At 42.4% G+C, this 23,783-nt stretch overlaps 2 protein-coding genes across 5 annotated transcripts; one reads left to right on the top strand and one right to left on the bottom strand.

The window, feature by feature from the left end:
- Positions 1 to 643: 643 nt before the first annotated feature.
- On the bottom strand, positions 644 to 7,164 carry arpc5la (actin related protein 2/3 complex, subunit 5-like, a). Of its 4 annotated transcripts, none has more exons than XR_009710004.1 (5): positions 6,600 to 7,015; positions 3,277 to 3,348; positions 2,778 to 2,954; positions 1,070 to 1,261; positions 644 to 959 (listed from the first exon to the last, which is right to left on the bottom strand). XR_009710004.1 is itself a non-coding variant. In XM_061260132.1 (5 exons), the coding sequence occupies exons 2-5, from the start codon at positions 6,738 to 6,740 to the stop codon at positions 1,199 to 1,201; spliced, it is 453 nt and encodes a 150-aa protein (XP_061116116.1). In that variant the 5' UTR covers positions 6,741 to 6,748; positions 7,045 to 7,164; the 3' UTR covers positions 644 to 1,198. The 4 variants fall into 4 exon arrangements, 3 of the variants coding, with proteins under 3 accessions (XP_061116116.1, XP_061116114.1, XP_061116115.1); XM_061260132.1 differs by adding an exon at positions 7,045 to 7,164 and having other exon boundaries at positions 644 to 1,261; positions 6,600 to 6,748; XM_061260130.1 differs by having other exon boundaries at positions 644 to 1,261; positions 6,600 to 6,748; positions 6,931 to 7,045.
- Positions 7,165 to 8,354: 1,190 nt separating this feature from the next.
- LOC133140303 (large ribosomal subunit protein uL29) lies at positions 8,355 to 12,001 on the top strand. Its single transcript, XM_061260133.1, has 4 exons — positions 8,355 to 8,484; positions 9,464 to 9,600; positions 10,203 to 10,284; positions 11,113 to 12,001. The coding sequence occupies exons 1-4, from the start codon at positions 8,482 to 8,484 to the stop codon at positions 11,260 to 11,262; spliced, it is 372 nt and encodes a 123-aa protein (XP_061116117.1). The 5' UTR covers positions 8,355 to 8,481; the 3' UTR covers positions 11,263 to 12,001.
- The last annotated feature ends 11,782 nt before the right edge of the window (positions 12,002 to 23,783 follow it).

The following is a 23,783-nucleotide window of genomic DNA, read 5'->3' on the forward strand; positions in this document are numbered from 1 at the left end:
CATTTCCTTGATGTGCTGTAAACAGCTTTTTCCTCCGAATTATCCCTGCTCAGTGTAGTTCTGTGGCAGCTGCAGTCTGCTGGACTCATATTTCAGCTGTTTTACAGACTGACTGGATGCTATGCTACATGTAGCTAGGAAAACAGGCAGACTCCTCCTATATGCTGTACTTAAGCATTTAATGCAGTTTCAGTTAGCTTAGCTCTACCATCTATGTTTTGGCTCCCATGATAGTTTGCTGTCCCCCAAAAAAGGACAATGGCACAATCTAACTCAGTGGCAAAAAAACCATTTCTTTGCAGGCAAAGAAAATACAGTATGAACCATAAAATCCACACTAATGGTAATGCTACTAGTGGGGTCACGGTGAGGAAATAAGCAATCTTGCTGTCCTGAGCAAAAAGGCCAACACAAAGTGCATATTCATCCAGAACAGAACCAGTCAGTCCTGGCAAAGTGGCTTAGCTGTAATTGCAACCACAAGCTTCCAGGTTTTAAATCTGCAAAGGGATATGGTAAGAATGAGGCGGTCCTAGATAAGGTCATTCACTAAGGAATGTACTAATATCCAAAAAAAAGCACTGTCTGAAGGTACAGCTGACCGAAATAAAAGCCCCGTATTATAAAGACATGGACACTGGAAGATGATCCATGAGGTTTATTGCAGCAGGCACTTTACAATGACAACCCCCCCCAAACAAAGAATTCAAATAATTTCCATTGCTTTATATTAAATGTATGCTTCTCTCTGTACAAAAATGACAACGAGGGAAAAAAATACAATCTAAATCTTCCAATACTAAGCCAGCTAAATAAAACTCATTAGGGCATCACGTTGTACTTGCAGTAGTACGTTCCCCAATCTAGCACCGCTGGCCATGGCACATGAGCAACTGCTTTTTCCACACAGCCTCTCCATCTGAATTCATTATTCTCTTTATTGTATCTTCACAGTCAGTCTTTAAAAAAAAAAAAAAAAAAAAGCATGTCAGGATGATGCCCAAGACCATGTTTACGATATAGAAAATAATAAGGTACATTGAATACAAGAATATTTCCCCTCACAAACCCGTCATTTCCATTTTCCTCCTTAATTTTTGATTCGATTTTGATTGTGTCCTGGGAGAAAGCAGTAACTGTAGTGATATGTCCCTGGGCCTTCCCATCAGTCCTCTGTCCTCTCGGTCCTCCCGGTCTGTCAGACGGTCTTTCTGGCGGTGAGAACTCGCACAATGGATCCCAAGCCTCCTGCAGCGAAAGCCTAGCGAACAGAGGCGGGGGAAAGAAACCCAAAAAAAAAACATGAAACACACACCGCCTCTTCACCAGTTTAGCCGATAAAGCAAGTTTGGCTGGTTAAGTGTTATTTCTTTTTTTCTTTTTTTTATGAGCCATTTTTCAGTAAAAAAGAAGATGAGCTTGTACATGGGTAACTCAAATACTGCCCTGCCATATAAATCTGATTCGCTTTCCCTGTTAAGAGAAATGAGCTTGAACTGCTGGAGCCTGGCTGGTTTCTAGAACAATCCTGGACGCTTTGATGTAGAGCAGAGCGGTAGTGTGAAAGGGGCCTTGGGCACAGCGCTGGCCTCCCACTGTGCCAGTGTTCCTCTGCTCACCAGCGATACCCACGGGGATGGCCGGCACAGCCACGAGGCCCCGGAAGCCCCTGGGCCCACAGCGGGTAAGCTGGATCAGAGGAGCCAATTTATACAAGCCTTTCCCCCCCGGGAGCATCCTATCTAAATGGGGCCTGCCACTGCTGCACCAACACTGAGGCTGGTGGCCAGGTTTAATGGAGCTAACATGACAGGATGTCCACTGTAAAGCCCACACAGCTGCCCTAAGTATAGCTGTAGAGAGGACTTTCAGAACTATCCTCATGGGGCAAGCAGACCAAAGCAGGAATGGAAGGACTTTAAAAGGAGTGGCTATGCTGTAAATTTCCACAAGGAAAACCTCCCGACATCTTTAGAACGGATATGTGCAAACAGTAAACCGCTGAGTGTACCTTACAGTCTAGACCAGCACTACTCAATTCCACTGGCCAGTGTCTGCAGGTACGTTCTCCAAGCATGTGCTACACCACCCCATTTACATTTACATTTTTGTCATTTAGCAGACGCTTTTAATCCAAAGCGATTTACAAGTGCATAGGTTCTTCCACAAGTTAAAGCATCACATCTATAACTAGTAAAATACACATGAAGTGTTGTTCGAAACATACAGTCATCATAAGTGCAATTGTTTTTTTGGGGGGTTAGACAAGAGGGATAGGGATATCAGAAAGGGGGGCAGGGGAAATCAGGAGGGAGGACGCTGTGGGCCCAGGGGATTTCACTCATGAGCTTATTATATGAACCAAGCAGGTAAAATAATGAGTGAAATCAAGGCGTAATGTTGAGTAGCCCTAGTCTAGACTAGTATTACGAGCCAAAGAGGTCTTATACCAAAGCATAAGACTGGAGGAACAAATCAATCAGTCAAAAAATAAAATAAACCACATGCAAATGCTGTACAGATATCATTACATGTATTGTGCTCCAGCCTTCCCACCATTTCCTGCTCTGGATGAAAGTCAGAAGGCTTGGCCTGTCTCAGTGAAACACCAGTCGACACTATGCAAACCTGTCTGATATAAATCTCACTGCTGTAGGAAGGAGCAGCAGCCGTGTCCAACAAAGCACCTGTAAGCTTAGATGACATGGTGGAGCGCACAAGCCTGCCGCGGTAACAATGGCAAATGCTCTCCACCCCACCCCCAGAGTCACGCTCACCTTTTCGTGCCACTGGAGCAGGATGGCGCTGCTGTTCTCTGAAGGCTTCTCGAAGCCCCTGTAGATGTACTTCATTAACAGGTCCACCCCGTTCCTGTCCAGGGATTTAACTGCCGTCTCGATCTCCGCGCCCCTGAAGGAGGTGAGCACCCTCAGCACTATTGCCTGGGCTCGCTCCTAAACACAGAGAGAGAGAGGGAGAAAATGACAGAGGGAGAGGAGAAGGAGACGGTGAGGGCCGCAGCTCTGGATCCAGGTTACACTGTAAACTGGGTGTGTTTGCTCTGGGCCTCTTTACAGCCAGGCACATACTGTGAGAAGGGGGTGGAGACACAACTGGGCCAAGAACTGCTCTCTAATTGTACTGCACAACAAAAACACACAGAGAAATACTGCTAGCAGAGTGGTGTCTGCACACAAACACAACCTGGCCGGCTACTCCACTGGTTGCGACAGACAGAAAAGATAAAGTTGCCGTATTAGTGCAGAGCAGGCTTACCTTGATTGCCGGGTTCTTAGTGTTGATTGGAGGGTTCCTCAGTGCAATGTGGAAAGCTGTCATCATGTCTCCTGTGCATTGCAGCTCGTTAAGGAAAGTATGGTAATCAGCACCCATTAATGCTCAATGAGGAACTTCTGGAGCACAGTCTACCCACACAAAACAACAACAGCATATCTGTGACAAATGAGTCAGTTTGCGTTTTTTTTTTTTGCCACCACTACTGAGTCATTGAGAAATATAACGGGTTTTAATGAAAACCCAAGAGTGTTGAACTCTTAATCGTGTGATACAGCGCCAAGGACGTGAGCAAACTTTTTTTATTTTTTATATATGAATGAAGAGGCGCAGACAGGCAAGAACTGAGGCAAAAAAACTAAGTAGGGAGAAAACATCAATTTAAGACGGTCACGATTCCTGGGAGAGTGAGGTGATGGATGGGGCTCGTCTGGCTTTGCAGGCTCTGGCTGCTGGAAAAACCCTGCTGCTTATGGCATCCAACAGGTGGCTGGCATCTATTCAAAACCCCACTTTACCAACAAGGAACAGCACATGAATATGACATGTAAACACTGCATATACACATCTCGTGTTCAGTCCAGTTTGTTTTGCAGTTAATATTTTAAGATACAAGAATGGTTGTGTGTGCCCAGGTCATTGTATTAACTTTACTTCTACCAACTGAACAAAGCCATGTTCAGCCACTATATCCTCACTCACTGTGAATGCACTAAAGGGCAGAGCAAGGAGAAACGGGAACCATCATTCAACAAACAAAACCATGTCTTTTTCAGAATCTATTCAAATTATTTCAGCGGAAATCTTTCCTGTTGACCTTCGCTGGCCCTGCCTGTTCCAAAAACACACTCCCCTGCAGCAGCTTAGGAAGTCTCAAAAATACACAGCGCCCCATGCAACTTCCAACCGGCAAGGCTCCAGTCTGCTGGTGATTTTATTCATTTGCATTTTACTGCATTCAGATGCACTTTAATGAGACACCAGTTTTTTTTTCTCTCTTCCATTTCACCAGCACACTTCAGTTGGAACGGTCAATGCATTATTAATGGAGCAGCTGGCTCAATTATCACAGCCTTCCATTTTGGCATGCGTTTAATATTCAGAACATTGGGTTGAATGTGGGAGGTGGCAGACAGTCGCCGGACAGCGAGGGAAGAGCAGCCCGCCTGGAGGAAAATGACTAACAGGTCGCCGTTGTGATGGCTGATGAGTGGCGTGGTGTGTCCTGAGGGAAGCACTCAGTTAGGGATGCCAAACATCGCTCCCCTCCCCCCCAGTCAAAGCCACTTAGCAGTGGCAGTGTGAAAAGCCCTGGGACCCTGGCAGGGCACACTGGTCATGGTCAGGACGACATGCAGGACACACACTCCCTCTCTCTCCAGAGGGCCAGTCAGCAAACAGCCGTTCGGCAGCCAAGCATGCCATCAAGCAGCTGCATCCTCAGCCATTCCTGTCGCTGCTTCCAGATCGTCCTGCGCAACGCTGCAGTCCAGGGCTCTGAATTAACTAGCTGTGGTCAGCTGACTGACAGGCAGCGACTACACAAACGCAGCGGTCTGTCTTTAACAGACAAGTCATTTGAGCCCCTCATTTGTCTAATGTGACTGTCGAGCGTTTGCCTGAGGTATCGACACACTTTTTCATTGCTGTGAATTTGGAGAAGACCTTGGACGAGCAGAACGTGCCCGTTCTCAGCGTGCATACACAGGACGACGCTCCAGTTTTTGATACGGTTACCCAAAATTAGCCTTTCGTGGTGCCGTGTGCATGCGCTTCTCCCAGTGGGCTTTGCAACCATGACAGCGGAGCAGAATGTGCTCCAGTTACCATCACCAGGAGCTGCAGGACCTCAGAAAGAGAGAGGAGTGCAGGAGAGCAGGACAGGGAAAAGAGGACAAGATGCAAATGGTTGCATCAGAGCTGCATTAGGAAGTCATGCTCCAGGGCTCCTCACAGAGATCTGCAAAGCCTCCAGTTCCCTTACAGCACTGCCGCTGAACCAAGAGGATGTCACAATTGGCAAATAATTAGCATGTAATCTTAATACTGGTTGGTATTAGTTTATAATTGGCAAAACTAATGACACACTTCCCCCAAACCCATGTCACAGCTAATAACGAAACAAAATGGCTAAATATAAACCATGCATCCATAATGAGCGTCCACAGAAATAAAATAGAATCTATCTGGCTGAATGCACAGCCAGCAAATATAAGGCTACAGTGCTGCAGACTAATGGATCTTGGGTTGAGTGTAATACTAGTCTAGACAGTAAGGTATAATCAGCAGTTAACACTATACACCTGTGTGCATCAGTTCTAAAGATGTTGGGAATTCTTTAGAAATCTACAGAATCTACAGAAATTTACAGCGTAGCACTCTTCCATTTCTGATTTGGTCTGCTTGGTCCATGAGGCAGTTATGAAAAGTCACCGGTTCCTGTGTGCCTCATCCTCTCTACCTATGGCAGCTCTACACAATTGCTGAATCTTTTGGCCTCCCAAGTAGCTAGAGAGCTAGTTGCATAGCAGATACCTACTAGTGATAACATATCTAGCAATAACAACAACTGTAACCTATAATCAGATATGTTCTCAAATTACAAAGCATTCCCACAGCAGCTGCAGTGCAGAACGGTCTTTAATACCAAATGTACTAACCAAGCACAGCCTCAAATATAAGCAGCCAACTACTAAGCCGAGGAGCCGAGAGTTTGGATGGGGCTGCGCATTGCACTTCGACAAAATGCCCATACGTTAAATTATGTTCACTTCCAATAAATATATTCGTATAACGTTAGCTAACTAGGTAACAATGATTATTCGTGAAGCCCTTAGCTGTCTAGCGTTGGCTACCGGTATGCAACATTTTCTGGCCACCACTTAGCTAGCTAGCTAACATTAAGTTAACGTTAGCGTTATGCAGCGTTAGTGCTTAAATTACCAAAGCTATGCTCGCTACCATCAGTTACTATAAGTTACTGTTGCTAGCTAGTTCGCTACGGCTGAGCCTAAACCATACTAGCTATTCAGATTTTGATAAGGAATGCTCAGGTGAGGGAATGAGAATACTTTCACTTCATTTTCTATTTAACTAACGTTAGCCAACTGTATAATTTAACGTATATCAACTAAACGTTAGGCTAGACATCTCACTGGCTAGCTTGCTGGCCACGTTATGAAGTTAGCTAGTTAGCTAGTTAGCTAACCCAACGTGTCTGTTTTTACCCCATGCTATCGTTTGTTGAAATCAGTGATCTTTTCGAAATCTACAGCGAAGTCATTGGTTACCCCGTCAAAAGGATATTGCCTGATAAGATTGTCTACCTCGGCGGCGTCCGGTCCCTGTTGCTCAGCCGCCTCCTCCTGCTCGTCCACAAATTTGTTCTCGTCGTACTCATCGATGTCAACCCTCCGAAACCGCGACGAGAGTGTGTTTTTCGCCATGGGGGCCACTTAGGGAAGAGAAATCGCAGGCTATTTGACCGGCAAACACGAACTAGTCCACTCCTGCACTGTTCTGGGTAGGGTAAAATTCTGTACTGCAATAAACTGCAATACAGACCGCCTCGTTGGCGTGTCACCTCGATAACATAACATAAACAGTTTGACTCGTGTAACGTTAACAGTTACCTACACTCCCACTGTCACTCGAGTGTGACGGCTGCTCTCTGGATCTCCGCTCTCATACACATTCTCCCTTCTGTCACATAACTCTCCGCTTACCAGTACGTAACGGAAACGGAATTACCTCATATTGCCAAACGGGATCGTCTTTGGGACCACAGACCTAGGGACACATACACTTAACTTGTACTGCACGTTTCAGGCTAGATAGGTTGATGCGGATCTCAGCCAAAGGAAACGTGCGTATTCCAAATCACCATTTTAGGTTACACAGGCTATATGGAAACAGGTCAAACATTACTGGAATTACAATTACATAATGCAGATGTACTAAATAAAATAAAAAAATGAAATTAATGAACAAACCAGCTATATAATTTCAATCCCCTTTTAATTTATATAAAGTATTAATGTAAGTTGACTGTAGATACTATTCACTCAATTTTATTTCTTTTAGAGGTCAATTTGCATTCCTGGGTTGGAAGAGCCAAGATTCTGAGAGGGAAAACTACAGAAAGGTGTTTACGTATATACATTGTTCAGTGTTTCCACAACATTGGGTGTATATAACACAATCATCACTGGGGGGCTTTACAAACCACTGTAGCTCAGGGGAGGATAGTATTGAACAGTATTATTGACTATCTATGAACCTTGTCATATAGGGTTCATAGATAGTCAATGGTTGTGAACATGGCTTTTTATGTATTTATTTATTTATTTATTTATTTATTTGGCAACAAGAATTAATTCAGTAAATGATTGGAAGCCCTGAATTGCTGCTTTTATATTTTATTATTATTAATTCATCATTTTGTTTGTCCTGCACCTGTCTGATAGGCAGAATGGAAACAGCATAATTACAGTACATCCTCTCCCTAATGTTACACAGATCAATCTCTATTATTATAATTGATTATTTATAATGAACTATTATTGTCTCAATTTAGCTGGCCCAGTAGTGACTAAAATTCAAATGACATTTACAATAATTATAATGATCATTCTTGGATTAGTCTGGATCAGTGTATGTTATGTGTATGTATGTGCAAAAACAATTATTAAGTAGGCATATGCAACTTCTTGCATAAGTTGTACTCAATAAGCATAATCTTGTTATAATACAAATAGTAATGTCTTCAATGTTGCTCATTAGGTTAATAACAACAAAAACAAACACTATCAATATTTAAAAGGATGGTTCACTTTCTGGGGCTTTTTGATATTGTTTCAAATTTTATGTATGTTTTCATGGCACAAGCTGCTTGGGTGTTATCCAAATTCTATTTTATTGCATTAGACAAATTTCCCCTATATCAGCCAATGTGAAGCCGGCAGGCCATCAGGAACCTCAATGTAATAACCGAATTACACACGGTATTCGGGGTATAAGTGTGTACTCCAGAAAGTGAACTATCCTTTGAAACGCAAACGTGCCCTTTTCTAACAGAATGGACCATTCCGCACCCCCTCAGCAAGTACAAGTGGTTTCCTCTGTAACCCGGTAGATGTTTCGTTCTGACTGAAGTACTTCCTTTCCTGTGACAGTCAGCAATCGAAGATGGTGAGGATATTTTTCTCGTATTTAAATCCATCGTAATCCTATAAATTTGATCGCCCATATGCTATAGCTATCCATAAAGAAGTTTTCTAATCATGCGTGTCTACACGACCAAGAATATATTAGATGTATCAAACAACGTTTTTTCGATGAACAAGTTTGAAGTTTAGCCCATTCTCACCGGTGTTACGCTGCTTGTAGTCGTATTGAACAATGCTAACTGGTTAGCTGACCACAGTTTATTACCGTATAATTTCCTCTGGCGAAAGAGCTCGCCTGTAAATACTTCAGTCCAGTAGCTAAATGGTATCTATTCCAATACGGCATGGAGTATCACGCTCATTGGATAGCCATTTAGTTTACGTGCATGGGTAACATTGCTAACGTCAGTGTGTGTGCTTGTTAGCTAGTTGGCTAACGCTCGTTAGTTAGCAAGTGATTTACCAACTGTCCACAAGTTGGTTCCTGTTTACAAGCTTGCTAGTATTTACTGTATTTGGTTAGTCCTACAATATATAGTATCTAATTTGTCTTAAAAGCAGTCCTGCACATCCAGCCAACGAGCTGTACGACGTATTTGGAAGCATTAGCTACCGAATGAATTCGTGTAACGTTACATTCACATGTGGTTTACATAATTTTTTTGGTCAAGTCTAGCGAGCTATCTTCAGCAAGCCGAACACATTAAGAGGTTGCTAGTCTGATTGCTGTAATCTGTGCTTTCTTAAATTAAAGGATGTTGAATGAATGGATGAATAATAATCTAACTTGTAGCTGTAACCAATATGATTCAAATCAGGTGAATCATGGAATCTGGGGATGTGTGAATCCTGTGTAATTTACAGAAGTTTTGAACAAGATGCGTTTGTTTGCATGGTAACTTAGTTACTTTTGCCAGGTCTGTCCGTTAATACATTTTGCTCTTTGATTGTAAACAGTTTTGCATGCCTGTGATGCATGTTTTTTTTGCCCTCCTGTTCAGGCAAAGATCAAGGCCCGAGATCTGCGCGGCAAGAAGAAGGAGGAACTTCTGAAGCAGCTGGATGACCTGAAAGTGGAGCTGTCTCAACTGCGTGTTGCCAAGGTCACCGGAGGAGCTGCATCCAAGTTATCCAAGATGTGAGTGTGGGAATGTTGAGACGGGTCATCTGCGAGTGATGGAGGCATGGTGATGGAAGAGTTCGGCTTCATAAACCCTGTAATGGATGGAGCTACTGTGTCCTTGGATGGACCAATCAATACTTTGCCATTCGTTTTCACAAGTCAGATAGGTTACCCCAATTACCAATGTTATTTCATCCCAGCATACTGACAGTAGTGTGTCACCACCACGGATGCAGTGTATGCTGGTTTTAGTCTCTTGAGTTCCCTCTGCAGCATATCAAAATTAACTATACCAGACTTGAACCCATTCATTCCATTATAGCCATGTGTCCAAAACCATGTTACCCTTGACTTTTCTCTAGCAACCGGTTGGTTGTGCTGATATGTTTTTTCTTTCAATTCTGTGCCACTGAATGCCATCAGCAGCCCAAAATTGCCTGCTAGCTAAGTTAAAATATGCCTGTTGTGGCTCGCTAATGAGGTCCCAATGGTGGACTTTTGCCTTGTGATGCCTTAAGATGTGGAATTGTATATGGTGTTTTTGGAAATAATTGAAAGTGTAATAGTTGATCTGTTGGCAGCACTAATGAATCGCCCTATCCTCCCCCTTCCCTCAGCCGTGTGGTCCGCAAGTCCATCGCCAGAGTACTGACTGTCATCAACCAGACTCAAAAAGAGAACCTGAGGAAATTCTACAAGGTAATAAAAACTGTCCTTTTACTTATTGAGCCATACTAAAAAGCCCAGTGTAAGTGGTGTTGATTAAAAGGCAGATGTCTCTGCGTGCCCCCTGGCTGTTCCTACTTTGTATCTTTGGAAGTGAAAAATGCTTGCTGTCCTTCTGTGCCCTCAGTCATGATGGACCTTTGTTTTATGGCTTTGCTGCTCGGCTGTGTGAATGCATGTTTGAACATTCAGATTAAAGTATCAGCATTGTTTCTGACAGTTAACCACCTGTATATCCCGTACGTTTCTGACTGTTACCACCCTTGGCAGGAAGTAGCATTCATTCCTAATTGTATTCGATTTGGGGCATTTAGGGCAACCTCTCCTATAGAAGAATATTGTGTTGCTTTTATTACTCTTGCTATGTCATTCAAACTTTCCTCTGTGGAGAGCCAGGGACACATGCTGAGAGGCAGACAGGAGCTGCTGTTAACATTGACATTAGCACAGCATATCCTCTGCAAGACCATCACCCAGCACTGCTCTTTGCATCTGTAGATGCAGTGTGAATATATTCTTGCTAAAGTAATTCCCCTGACCTCTGGAAGGGGGGATGGTCAGCCTCTCTGGAGTGCCGGTATTTTGGCACGTACATCTGGAGAGTTGGTCGACATGTTTTAAATTAAAAATTAAAATCCTGAAACTACGTAACAGAAAGTTATGGAAAAGTTTTTATGAATGTCTGTTTAATGTTCTTGTTCCATCTTATTTATCACATACTAGCATTTCAGACAACTCCCAAGTAATTGGCCTTTTTTCTGGATTGCTATATTTGCTATAAATGAATGTGCTTGTCTGCAGGGCAAGAAATACAAGCCCCTGGACCTGAGGCCCAAGAAGACCCGCGCTCTTCGCCGGCGGTTGAACAAGCACGAAGAGAGTCTAAAGACCAAGAAAATGCAGAGGAAGCAACGACTCTACCCCATCCGCAAGTTTGCCGTTAAGGCATAAAGCTGTTTTCGCAGTGCAAATAAAGACCTAAAATTGTTGAAAAAAAAAAAAAAACTGTTTTTATTTTTTCAAAGTGCTGGCATAGAGGAGGCAGAGGAAGTCTCTCTTTAGGGTGTAAGGTTATCACTTCTGAAATTGTCCAGGGTCTGCTGTTTCTGTAGATCATAGGCCACGTAGGCTCGTCCTGAACAGGTTCCTGGATGTCTTGTGCCACAAATGTGCAGTGAAAGCTGGTGCTTTAACCTTATTTGGTGCCAGAAAAATCAAAGTAATTGAGCGTTGAGCTGTAAAATTCAAAATTCTCACCCCCTAAACTAAAATTTGGTTCCACAGCTTTTAAAACGCCACAAATCATGCAGAAAGGAAATCTTGGAAAGCCTCTGTACCTGGTTTGTTTCTTGTGGTGATTTATGCGTTTGGGGAAAAAAAGTGACAAAACGAGGCATACTCTGCAAGTTCCCCACTGGAAGGGTTTCCAGTGTCCTTATTTCTAAGCAACAAGATAATTTTCATTTGCATTTGGGATTCCCCTTAAACAGTTCTGATGTAATACAGACAGGATTTCCACTCTTTCAGTATTGCCTTTCCACACAAGCCTCTGGGGTTTCTAATTGCTGGCTCACTGAGGCAGCAGTCATCTGATTTTCCACTTTTTCAGCCCAACCCCACCTCAGCCTGAAGACTTTGGCCTATACGCCTTGTGTTTCAGGTCCAATAAAGATAGATTGTATGCAGTGAATATGTCTTCAGTTTATTACAGTGGAATCTGCAATTTAGTGTCGTGTTGGCATTTGAAATAATCTGCAGGGATCTAAAATGTGAAATAGCCATCAATGCACAGGGGCATGCAACTCACCAAAGACAATGCCATTGAATAATGGGGCCAGTGGTGATGCTTTCAGACCAGAGTTGGTAATTACGTGTAGAACAATTGCTATTGCCACAAGGAAAAGAAAATATCAAAAAGCAAAGCAAGTAAAATCTGTACACAATAAACCTTTCCCCATGGGCTAAATATCACAGCCACATTAGGATGGTCTTCCTTATACCGCAGACTGCACTTTGAGCTTCGTTGCAGTCTGTGGTATGCAACGCAGAAGGGCGACACCATGTGTTTCCGAGCAGAACTGCAGCTGTCTGCACTCGGGAATTGGCGGTGGAGTTTGACCGTGAATGCGGGTGCAGCAGCCATTCCACATTCGGGTGGGAATTGGACTTTCTCACTCCCACATAAATGGCAAATGAAAGAATGAATAAAAAAAAAATGGATTCCTTTTTTTTCCCATCTAAAGCTCGTTGATGGCGTGTTTCCAGACATTACTAAGTAAACTAAATGCAGGAACAAATGAGAAAAGTGTCTTTTCTGTTTGGGGGCTAGGATTTGCACATCTAGATCTGAATCAAATTTATAAGTGTAGCTTGAAGCCAGCAACTCGGGAACAGAGCTCATTTAAGAGAATCTAAGATTAGTGCAAATTTGATGCAGCTCAAAAACTAGTTATAAAGCAAGCCATATTTGTATCTATTGATATGGTAAAGGCTTTTCTCTATATTTCAGAAAATCTTTTGCAATCTATAATAAAAACTACCATCAGCACAATCTGGACATGGATTTGTGTGAAAGTTGATTGAGGTGCAGCACGGTAGATCAGTAAAAAATATGGACAATAGAAGGTGTGCCAGTAGAAATAAGACTTCCTGGTGCAGCTGACTGCCTGGTGCAGGTGTTGGGTTTGATTGGGAGGCAGCTGTACAGCATCAACAATGCACCATTTCCTGAGTTACGGCTTTGGTGATGGAGGGAGATTTTGACCAGACTTTGGTAAAAAAAAAAAAGCTTCTTTATATTATTTTTTGACCTGATATAAGGGTCTTGCATGACAAAAAAGTTTCAGTGAAAATATTTTCTAAAATGTATTTAATGAATGAAAAAAATAATTCTAATTGAAAGTCCCTTATAATTCAATTCAATTTGATTTGTATAGCGCTTTTTACAACACCTGATTGTCACAAAGCAGCTTTACTAAGAATCCAGGCCTGAGACGCCCTGAAAGCAAGCCTAGGGTGACAGTGGCAAGGAGAAACTCTCTGATAACAGGAAGAAACCTTGAGCAGAACCGGGCTCAGAGGGGGAGCACATCTGCTTCTAGTCGGCAATGGGCAAACAGTGAGTTTGATAGTAGTGTTATATGTGATATATAGATACATTAAATTCATAAATTAAATCAATAATTATACAAATGATAATTATGCAGATGACAAATATAGATAAGAGAAATACTGTATAGATTTCAGGGAGGCCAAATTTGAGGATAAACTGTGAGTGTGTATTTCAACAGGTAATTAGTGGTAATTAGATGCCTGCCAAAGGCTTTGGGAATTTCATTTCTAAAGTGTTATGTGGTAGAGTTGACTGAGACACTGAAAACCTCTACCTCTTTTTTTTCAATGTGTGCTTCATTTTGACTGCACAAAAAGCTGTGGAGAAATGTCCAATATCCAAACAAACCCACTAAGTGGTATTTATGACTGACAAGAAAGATTTAACACATCATTTGAAGTCCCTTGGAAACAGATTTCACATGTTTCAGGTTCAATTGTAACAGGCGGTGATTGTGTGTACATGTGCTGAAAGTCAAATGCCCTCTGACTGGACATGGTTCTTAGCATGGTTAAGTTGACCTTCTCGTTAAAATAAAAAACTGAACTTGTGATAACAATTTCCCCTCTGGTTGCCAAGGGCTATGGATGAAGCCCAGTGCTTGTTTGAAGTTTTTTGGAGTTCCTATGTTAAAGGTAACAGTGAGGTTTACTGTAATCTGGCCCTTTGCGAAACTGGAAGGATAATGAAAGTGATTGACAGAAGTTTTAAAGGGGTTTAATGGAACGGGTGCAGATCCCCTGCAGATGAGAGAACGGAGGGTCACTTTCAGTTCCAGAGTGGGAAAGGCAACCCTCGGGTCAGTCCCAGTTTCTTAATGAGCCACATGTGTGAGGAGCCGCTTTTCACCCTGCATACCGCGCTCTGAGGGGAATCACATAAAACAGGCTCACCATCGACCAAACTGACACAACACATATCTAAATGGATGGAGGCTTGAAATTCAAGTTTCCCTTAACATTGAACCAGTCCTTGAACTTGAACTGAGAAATTAGATTTTTTCCCAGGAGTTTCACCTAGTAGCTCTTATTGGCATAAGTGCTCTGTGCAGTCTGTTGGGCCCGCATCCTTCCCTGGGCCACTCAAGGTTTAAAAAAATGTGATGTACACGCTCAGAAATAAAGGTACAGTGGAGATTATTTTTTGTTCTTTTAAGAAGAAAATTTCCAAATGTATCCGGAAGTCACAGTTCTCTTTGGGTATTATTAAGTACCTTAAACATGCAAAAGGGTACAAATTAATTATATATTGCTGGCTAGGGGTACAAATTTATGTACCTGTAGGGAACCACATCATTGGCAAGCATTTATTTTTAGACACTTTTCCATGCCTCTTTTTCTTCTGGCAGTGTAGTGATTTATGTTAGGAGTTATTTTAAAGTGTGATGTAGTGATTTATGTATGTTGGAACTCTATGGGGACCTCTTGTTTTGTTCATTCTGGCTGTTAAGTGACATGTAGTCTCAAAAGGAGTCATGAGAGAGTCATTTCCAGCCATAAGGATTTCTCTTGGCTGGGTTACTGTGTCTCTATCCCAATTGAAGAAATGTATAAATTACTCTGATTTGATTCTGGTCTCTTTTGTACTTGATTAGAAGAAAAAATGTATACATGCTTAGTTAATTGGGCTCTTGGTGATGCAGATGGCTGAAAGGAAGTGATGACATCTTTGTAATGTTGGGTTCAGGGGAGGCAATTTTTGTGGCTCCATGTATACTTTTATATACACAAGCCTCTAAATGTAAAACTTAAAGTAAAGCCATGAAAATATGGGCACTGTTTCTATCCAGAAACTATTTCATGGTGAAGATTTAAGATAAATTTTGATTGAAAACTAAAGTATCCAGACCAGTCTACATGGTTTTGTATTTTTCAATAAATGCATTTTGTAGTAGATTTTGATTTTGGGTGTGACTGGATGTTGTCCACAGTCCAGTTCCACAGTAGATACAGTTGCTTAACTATCCACAAGGGGGCAAGCTAGATCTACAACATACTGTTTTCACCTGCCAACCAAAAGTTAATGATAGTTTAGATTTCCACTGTGTGGTAATGGTCAGGCTGTTTTGCTGTTAAATACATTCTTGAATGAATCATATCATATTTTTTCTGAATTTAAATAATCATAACAATAATCATTACATTAATTAACACTGACACATTTTAATTTAGATAATTAAGATAATTGGGAGTAAAAGCTTCCTGTATCTGCGATGCATTGACAGACTAGAACAAATCTGTAACCATCAAAAAAAATGTTTGTGCACAATGGTTTATGGTTTTTAAACCTATTATGTCAAGTTCTGTCACCCGCAGAATAATAGTATAGGCATATTTAATTCAATGTTCCGGTGACATTAAAGAGTTATCCACGAAACTAGTTAAATATTGTGCTGGTAACATTTCTCCTAAATTTATCAGCTGAAGTCAATGGCTATGGTCTGTAATGAATCATTGTGGTAAATAAGGGTTCAGGGTGGAAGATTTTAAATCAGCCATGCCTGTAAAATTGATTTCTCATCTGCAGTAAGAGCTGACTGTAGGAGGTTGTGTTCAGAGACATGCATCTGGAACATGACCAGCTATTCCACAAACATATGCAGGATAGTACATACAGTATATTTCCTCATGGCCTTATTGTATTGTATAATTCCTTCTGTTCTAAGTCTTCATACATGTATATACCTGTTTAATGGAAAAGTATATACAGTGGTGTGAAAAAGTGTTTGCCCCCTTCCTGATTTCTTTTTTTTTTTTTGCATGTTTGTCACACTTAAATGTTTCAGATCATCAAACAAATTTGAATATTAGTCAAAGACAAAAACACAAAACACAAAATGCAGTTTTTAAATGAAGGTTTTTATTATTAAGGGAGAAAAAAAATCCAAACCTACATGGCCCTGTGTGAAAAAGTGATTGCCCCCCCTGTTCAAACATAACTTAACTGTGGTTTATCAAACCTGAGTTCAATTTCTCTAGCCACACCCAGGCCTGATTACTGCCACACCTGTTCTCAATCAAGAAATCACTTAAATAGGACCTGCCTGACAAAGTGAAGTAGACCAAATGATCCTCAAAAGCTAGACATCATGCCGAGATCTAAAGAAATTCAGGAACAAATGAGAAAGAAAGTAATTGAGATCTATCAATCTGGAAAAGGTTATAAAGCCATTTCTAAAGCTTTGGGACTCCAGCGAACCACAGTGAGAGCCATTATCCACAAATGGGAAAACATGGAACAGTGGTGAACCTTCCCAGGAGTGGCCGGCCGACCAAAATTACCCCAAGAGCGCAGCGATGACTCATCCAAGAGGTCACAAAAGACCCTACAACAACATCCAAAGAACTGCAGGCCTCACTTGCCTCCGTTAAGGTCAGTGTTCATGACTCCACCATAAGAAAGAGACTGGGCAAAAATGGCCTGCATGGCAGAGTTCCAAGACGAAAACCACTGCTGAGCAAAAAGAACATTAAGGCTCGTCTCAATTTTACCAGGAAACATCTTGATGTTCCCCAAGACTTTTGGGAAAATACTCTGTGGTCTGACGAGACAAAAGTTGAACTTTTTGGAAGGTGTGTGTCCCATTACATCTGGTGTAAAAGTAACACCGCATTTCAGAAAAAGAACATCATACCAACAGTAAAATACGGTGGTGGTAGTGTGATGGTTCTGGGGCTGTTTTGCTGCTTCAGGACCTGGAAGACTTGCTGTGATAAATGGAACTATGAACTCTGCTGTCTACCAAAAAATCCTGAAGGAGAATGTCCGGCCATCTGTTCGTGACCTCAAGCTGAAACGAACTTGGGTTCTGCAGCAGGACAATGATCCAAAACACACCAGCAAGTCCACCTCTGAATGGCTGAAGAAAAACAAAATGAAGTCTTTGGAGTGGCCTAGTCAAAGTCCTGACCTGAATCCTATTGAGATGCTGTGGCATGACCTTAAAAAGGCGGTTCATGCTCGAAAACCCTCCAATGTGGCTGAATTACAACAATTCTGCAAAGATGAGTGGGCCAAAATTCCTCCACAGCGCTGTAAGAGACTCATTGCAAGTTATCGCAAATGCTTGATTGCAGTTGTTGCTGCTAAGGGTGGCCCAACCAGTTATTAGGTTTAGGGGGGCAATCACTTTTTCACACAGGGCCATGTAGGTTTGGATTTTTTTTTCTCCCTTAATAATAAAAACCTTCATTTAAAAACTGTGTTGTCTTTGACTAATATTTAAATTAGTTTGATCTGAAACATTTAAGTGTGACAAACATGCAAAAAAAAAAAGAAATCAGGAAGGGGGCAAACACTTTTTCACGCCACTGTACATGTATGTCCATGGTCACTCAACTTGTAGATTCTGATCCCCCCTGCAACCCCCCCCCCCCCCCCCCGGCTCAGGTGTTGGACATGCGACACGTCTCATTGTAGCAGGAAGTATGAAATTATTTTCCCATGGTGCTTTGCTTGAGTATTTTTGGAGGGCTGTGGAGCAGCTGTAACTGCTCAGAGACACCTAGTGCCGATGCAAGTCACTCCAAAACCACAGGGCTCTGCCAGCTGTTTCAGCCCCTCACTGTTCTGGCTGTCAGCATCACCTGGGGAATAGTTTCTCACAGAGAACGTCTGCAGCATTCACATCACGGAGGCAGCCTCTGCACTCTCAAAGCAGACAGCTTCACAGGCATTCTGAAAACCAAATGATCCCTTTCATCTATTTTGCATGTCATACCTGAAAATTATTCAGTCTTGTGTTTCAGTCTAACTATTCCAGCTCTTTTCTGATGTATTAAAAATGATAGATGCAAATGAAGGAATGGGTTATGGCATGAGCTCTGAGGAGTTCCTTTGTGTGAATTCTTATTCAAATTCTGTTTCTTGCTGCCTGTGTTTTGATTGCACACTGCGATGATATCGGCTATAAAGTCACAGACGGTGTCATGTCTCCCAGAGCTCTAGGCATCTGGCCGGAACGCTGTTCTCTTCTATCACAGGGGAACCTACATCCTTTCTCAAAAGAAAGCAACAAAAATATTACTTTTTTTCTGAACTTGAAGTCAAGGCTTTTATCACAATATCTTCTCTCAGTCGACATTCCTGGTGACTCTTTCAACGTGAGATATCGTTTTGTCCATTCCTTTCCTCCTACATGGGAGTACTGTAAGTTTAATGCGACAGATCAGGACAATGGGATCAGCCGCTGTTTTTTCCTCTCATTCAACAGAGTCAACAGTGAAACATATGTTGGCCTCATATCACAGACAAATTTCAGAGTCAGCCAACATCAGTTACTGACAGAGGAAGATAACAAATACTTGGTACAAATAGTCTCTTGGAAGGCAAAGGAATGATAAAGAGAGGAATACTTTGGGAGGACTTGAAACAGTGATTCCGAGGGTGTGGGGGTAGAGACTGTGCTGTTTGCCATTGCCAGTGCTGAGGGTCTGCATGTATAGCCAGCTTTATTTAGGGTACAAAGGGTCAATGGGACTCACTGCAGGGCACGGCTTCATTCTTAATGCCCCCCCAGCTACCATTTCAACTCTGAATGCTGACAGTGTTCCATCACAGCGCAGTTATACAGTTAAGACATTATGATGTCATTTTGGCCACAGGATGCCAGGCCCTCAGGAGGAAGATCCGGATCCTTCCGGATTCACCAAAGCGAATAACCATGGAAACCATAAATATTGTTACTGCTTTATGAGGAAAGAACCCCCAATATATTGTTCAGTGTGGTACTAAGGGAACAATGCAAGGGAATTGCAAATACCTTCAGCATTTATTGGAAACTATGTCACACAAAATATGCTCACAAGATCTGAGAGTATTCATGAGGATTCCAGTGTTTTATTTGTTTAACTCCATTGCTTTCAATTACTAGTAGTGGTTGCAATGCCAGCATTAGTGTGTTCAGTTAAGAACATTCTGGTCATATTCATATACATATTTGGGATTTTACACCTTAAAGGGTAAAATTTTACAGCCAGCACGGGAGGCAAAATGAAACAAAAGGACCTCAAAGGTAAGCTTGTGAAAACAAATGGCCAAATGAACACCTGACTGATTACAAAAATAAACAATGAAATAAATACATATCACAGATCTACTACTGGGGAAATTCTTTTATCCCAACATATGTTTCCATAATATGATACATCAAAACATATCTACCATATGTCCGTAATTACACAGAATTTGTTCTGCAGGACCTCCCCTGAAAGGTTACCCTGACCGTACAATCGATCAATCAAAAGTTTGATCAAAGCATCTATTCTGCCGATGGGTAACTGTTATGGGGCTTGAACTCTCATTTTCGCCTACAGAAATTCTCAACTTCAACACTGGCGGTCAGCACCCACAGCTACTGTAAGACTTACTATTGTTCGACAGGAAAGTTGCAAATGAATGTTTCACCCCATTAACCTCTGACCATTGGGAGGAATAGAATGCAATGCTCCAGACAGAAACAACTAACATATTACAAAATGGGAAATCATAAATATTCATAACTAGTATTCCATGTTATTGCTAAATACTCTCCAAAAATCCAAGCCACATACAGGCATATATTGCTTGATTAAAAAAATATATTAGCTCCAGATTGTCTCTGTACCTTTGTGCCTTGATATATGAAAATATATGCCGTGGTTTTGCATTACACATAGAATAGTGGTTTCCTGAGTGGTACAGTATGTAGTCCTGCAAGCAGTTATCATTTCATAATGTAAAACATCATCTCTAGAACAAAACCGGCTGCCTCTACATCATTGAACATTTCTGAGTGTGGAAAACCCCCTATGAAGGCAATGAAACTTCAAGAAAAAAAACTTCATACAAAGCAAACTAACATTAACTCTAATATTTATGCTGCAAGCATTCTGCATTATAGTTATGAAATGCTATAAACTAAAGTTAAGCACCATATGTCTGTACTTTCCAGCAGAGGAGGGTGCGTTTAATTTAAAAAGTGAAGAGTATCAGTGTCTGTCGCAGAGATTGGAGTGGAGGCTCTGTTCTCCCTGTGAGTCCATACTGCACTGAATGACTGTTCAGTCCAACGTGGGTGGAAAAAGGGGGTTTGACTGATGTGTGTCAGCCAAAGGCCTGTGATCCTACTCCGCATGGCCGATTAAGCCATACAGAAAGAATGTGCCCCCTCCCCCCCAACCCCCACCTCGGGACACAGTGCCAGCTCTGACCTTTGACCAGTGCACCTCCACCCCAGCGTTTGCAGCACAGGCTCTATTGACTTCACATCACAGCCCCATCCTGTCTTTAAGAGAATAAAACTGGGGTTTGGGTGGGGTGTCATTCACAATGCAGGGGAAGGAGAATGCAGAGAGGACTTTAGGACGGAATTCACTTTTCTTCTCTTTGCTTTGTCTTTATTTTTGTTCTCCGCTCCGTTCCCTGGGGGTGTGTCATACTTGAGTGTGAAACACTTGCTGCTTCTTCCTGCTTTGTGGAAAAAGAAGGAATGTTTTTCCTCCCCAGTGCCCCGTTTGGCCTTTTTCCACGGAGCAGCCGTGGGGGACAGATCGGAGATGGAGTACCACGGCCAAAGCCCATGCAGCCCCACCAGAAGGAAGAGATGGAGGGAAGAAAGCAGAAGTAAAGCTCTGCTATTGTTTCAGTTCCAGGGGACAACATGTTGGTGCTGGCATCAATTCACTGACCATCCATCTTACTGTCTCACATTATCGAAGCCAATTAATCCCTAATGTGTTTTATTGTACTTGCAAGCTCTGTTAAGACCGGAAAGCTCAGACAAGTCACTTCCTTTCCACTCTGCAGTCCACCAGCTGAGCAGTGCAGTTGGACCAGTGCCGGTACTGAATACTGACCCATGGGGTCACTGCACTGAAGCCCAGTGTATTAGCAGGACAGACCATTCCCAGTGGTGGGAATCTGAATACCCATGAAGCTAATGTGGAGGCTAGGTCACAGTGTCACATTGTATTGTGTCATCAGGGCCCTGCAGGTGTGACAAGCGGGCCGTGGCGCAGGACTGGGTGGATGAGGGTCGAGAGCTGAGGGAGGACGGTGGCCTGCTGCTGTGGGCTTGCAGAATAAAAACAGTCTTCCTCGCCTGGGGCCCATGCAAGCCCCACTCAAGGGTGGTGGTGGTTTTCAGCTTGAAGTGGTCCGTCTGGGTGAGGACGGCCCTCTCGTAGTAGTTGTCCTTCGCCTTTGATGGCCGCCACACCAGACGCCTTGTAGGAGGACAGCATGGCGGGGCCTTAACCTGTGCTGGTCTATTGTCTTCCTGCAGGGGGTGCTGTGGACCTGGAGCCGGGGGAGGGGTGGCACCAGCAGGGTCCAGACAATTTAGGGCAGTGTCTGGACCCCTGCCGGGGGTCGGTGTGTTCTGAGAGCCGCCGAAGAGCTTGTCCTCCTGTTGGAGTGCGGGCATCGCCCTGGCAGCTGTGCTCTTTCTCTGCTTCACCATGCCAGTCCTTAGCCTCGCCCGGCTGGGGGCCGTTTTACTCTCCATTGTTTCCTTTTGCTGAAGCAGCATTGTTGGGTGCCTGGATAGCATAGCAAAAAGATGAGATTGGATATGATAGGTGATCTTTGCAGAGGCAGAACTTAAAGTACAGAAAAACAAACTTCAGACACGGTTCTACACATTCGGAAAAAATATATCATCCATTCTGAAACATCCCCTAATCCTTTGTGATATTTACTAAGCACATTTCCTCCCTCAGCTGTTCTGAACTGTTTTCATAACAAACAGAAGAAAGTGATAAAATAAGCACAGCAACTGTACAGCTTACATAAGGGAGAGGCTCAAAAAAAAAAAGAAAAACAGCAGAGGCTTCAGAAATAACCATTGCCAACAGTGGAACATCTCTAGGCTGAGCCGAAACAAAATTCTCCAAACACTAATAACCTTTCTCCTGAGACTTACAATGAGGGGTCAGCTGTGTTTTCTGGAATGATCATAGGAACCACAAATATGGCTTGGAACGTAAAATGTGTGCTGAATTCTGTCAGGCAATCCTCAATAGCAGCACAGATGGTGCAACTGGGATGCTTAGTCACACTGTATCTAACCAGAAATATACACTCTCTGAGAAAATGGTTCCAAAAGCAACTCTGTGATTCCATAGAGAAAACCTATCTACTGTAGTTCAAGGATCCTTTGTCAGGAAAATTTGTCTGGGAGCTTTCACACTTCAACCTATGATAGAGGGCTCCATAAATAACTAAAAAGGGTTCCTCTATGGAGACAAGAGGCCATAGTTCTGAGAGTGTACTGCAAAGAGTCTGTAATGAGAGTATACGGATGGTCATAATGCGTGTATGAACATCAGCAGTATGATAGATTCATTCTCCTTATCATTTGTGAGACTGCATTGTATAGTATTTGAGGTTGATGTGTGAAGTCCTGAGGCCCTTTCTGTAGCCCCGGCATTGTGTCCTAGCAGGACAAGAGGCTGCTCTACCCATGTCTGTAGTTTCCATGGGGCAGGGGTAGCAGGTGTCTCAGTATTGATTGTTATTTTTTTGGCAGTTGGTATTCTTTGGCTTAGCCCTTGCAGTGGGGCTTATCACACTTCTGGATTCACGGGGAGAAAAAGGAGTGCAGACGTTTTCATTAAATCTGTGCCTTATTTATTTGCTTAACCTACAATCATTTGTTTTTATTTTCCTCTGCTGAACCCAATTTTGGTTCCTTTACCCACCTGCTCACCTCTGGGAACAGTACCTGAAACATCTGAATAATGTCAATAATGACAATAAGTAATGATTTGTGCCATTGTCTCCAGGATGACATATCCATAATGTGAAGAAATCCCCACAATTGAGACAGCTGAAATGCTTTGGAAGACAACCACCTGGAAAACCCTGGCATAGTTCTGAGCCCAATGTTCCTCTCTCGCTTTGTCTTCTATTTTTACAAGTAGTATTTTCCGTATTGTTTTAAAGTTCAGTCTTTTTTATTGAAAGAAAGAAAAACACTTCTTGCAAAGTTGCAGTTTGCAGTGTTCAAATGGGTTAACAGTCGGCTCTTACAGTATACCACAAATAAACAAATCATTCCCAATCTTTTTCAGATAAGCTTGATAAGCTTTTTGGTTTGAATAAGCTTTCCTATTCAGAGCCAGTGCAAACTGTGGCCTACATTGTCTGTGCCGTACTCCTTCAGAGTGATGGCTGCATGCCTCAGCTGGTCAACTGATGAGTGAAAAGAGGCAGCAGTTATCACTACACTCTCAGATGGAAATCTTGCTTGCTTCTCCCCTCCCAAACTGAAGGAGGATGTTTCAATGATGAGACTGCCTACACATACAACCTGAACGCTCCAAATTGGGACATAAATACGTCGTTGTAAAAAGAAAGATTGGCCAATAAATTGAATAGA

The sequence above is a fragment of the Conger conger genome, chromosome 11 (assembly GCF_963514075.1).
Source record: "Conger conger chromosome 11, fConCon1.1, whole genome shotgun sequence".
Lineage (NCBI taxonomy): Eukaryota > Metazoa > Chordata > Actinopteri > Anguilliformes > Congridae > Conger > Conger conger.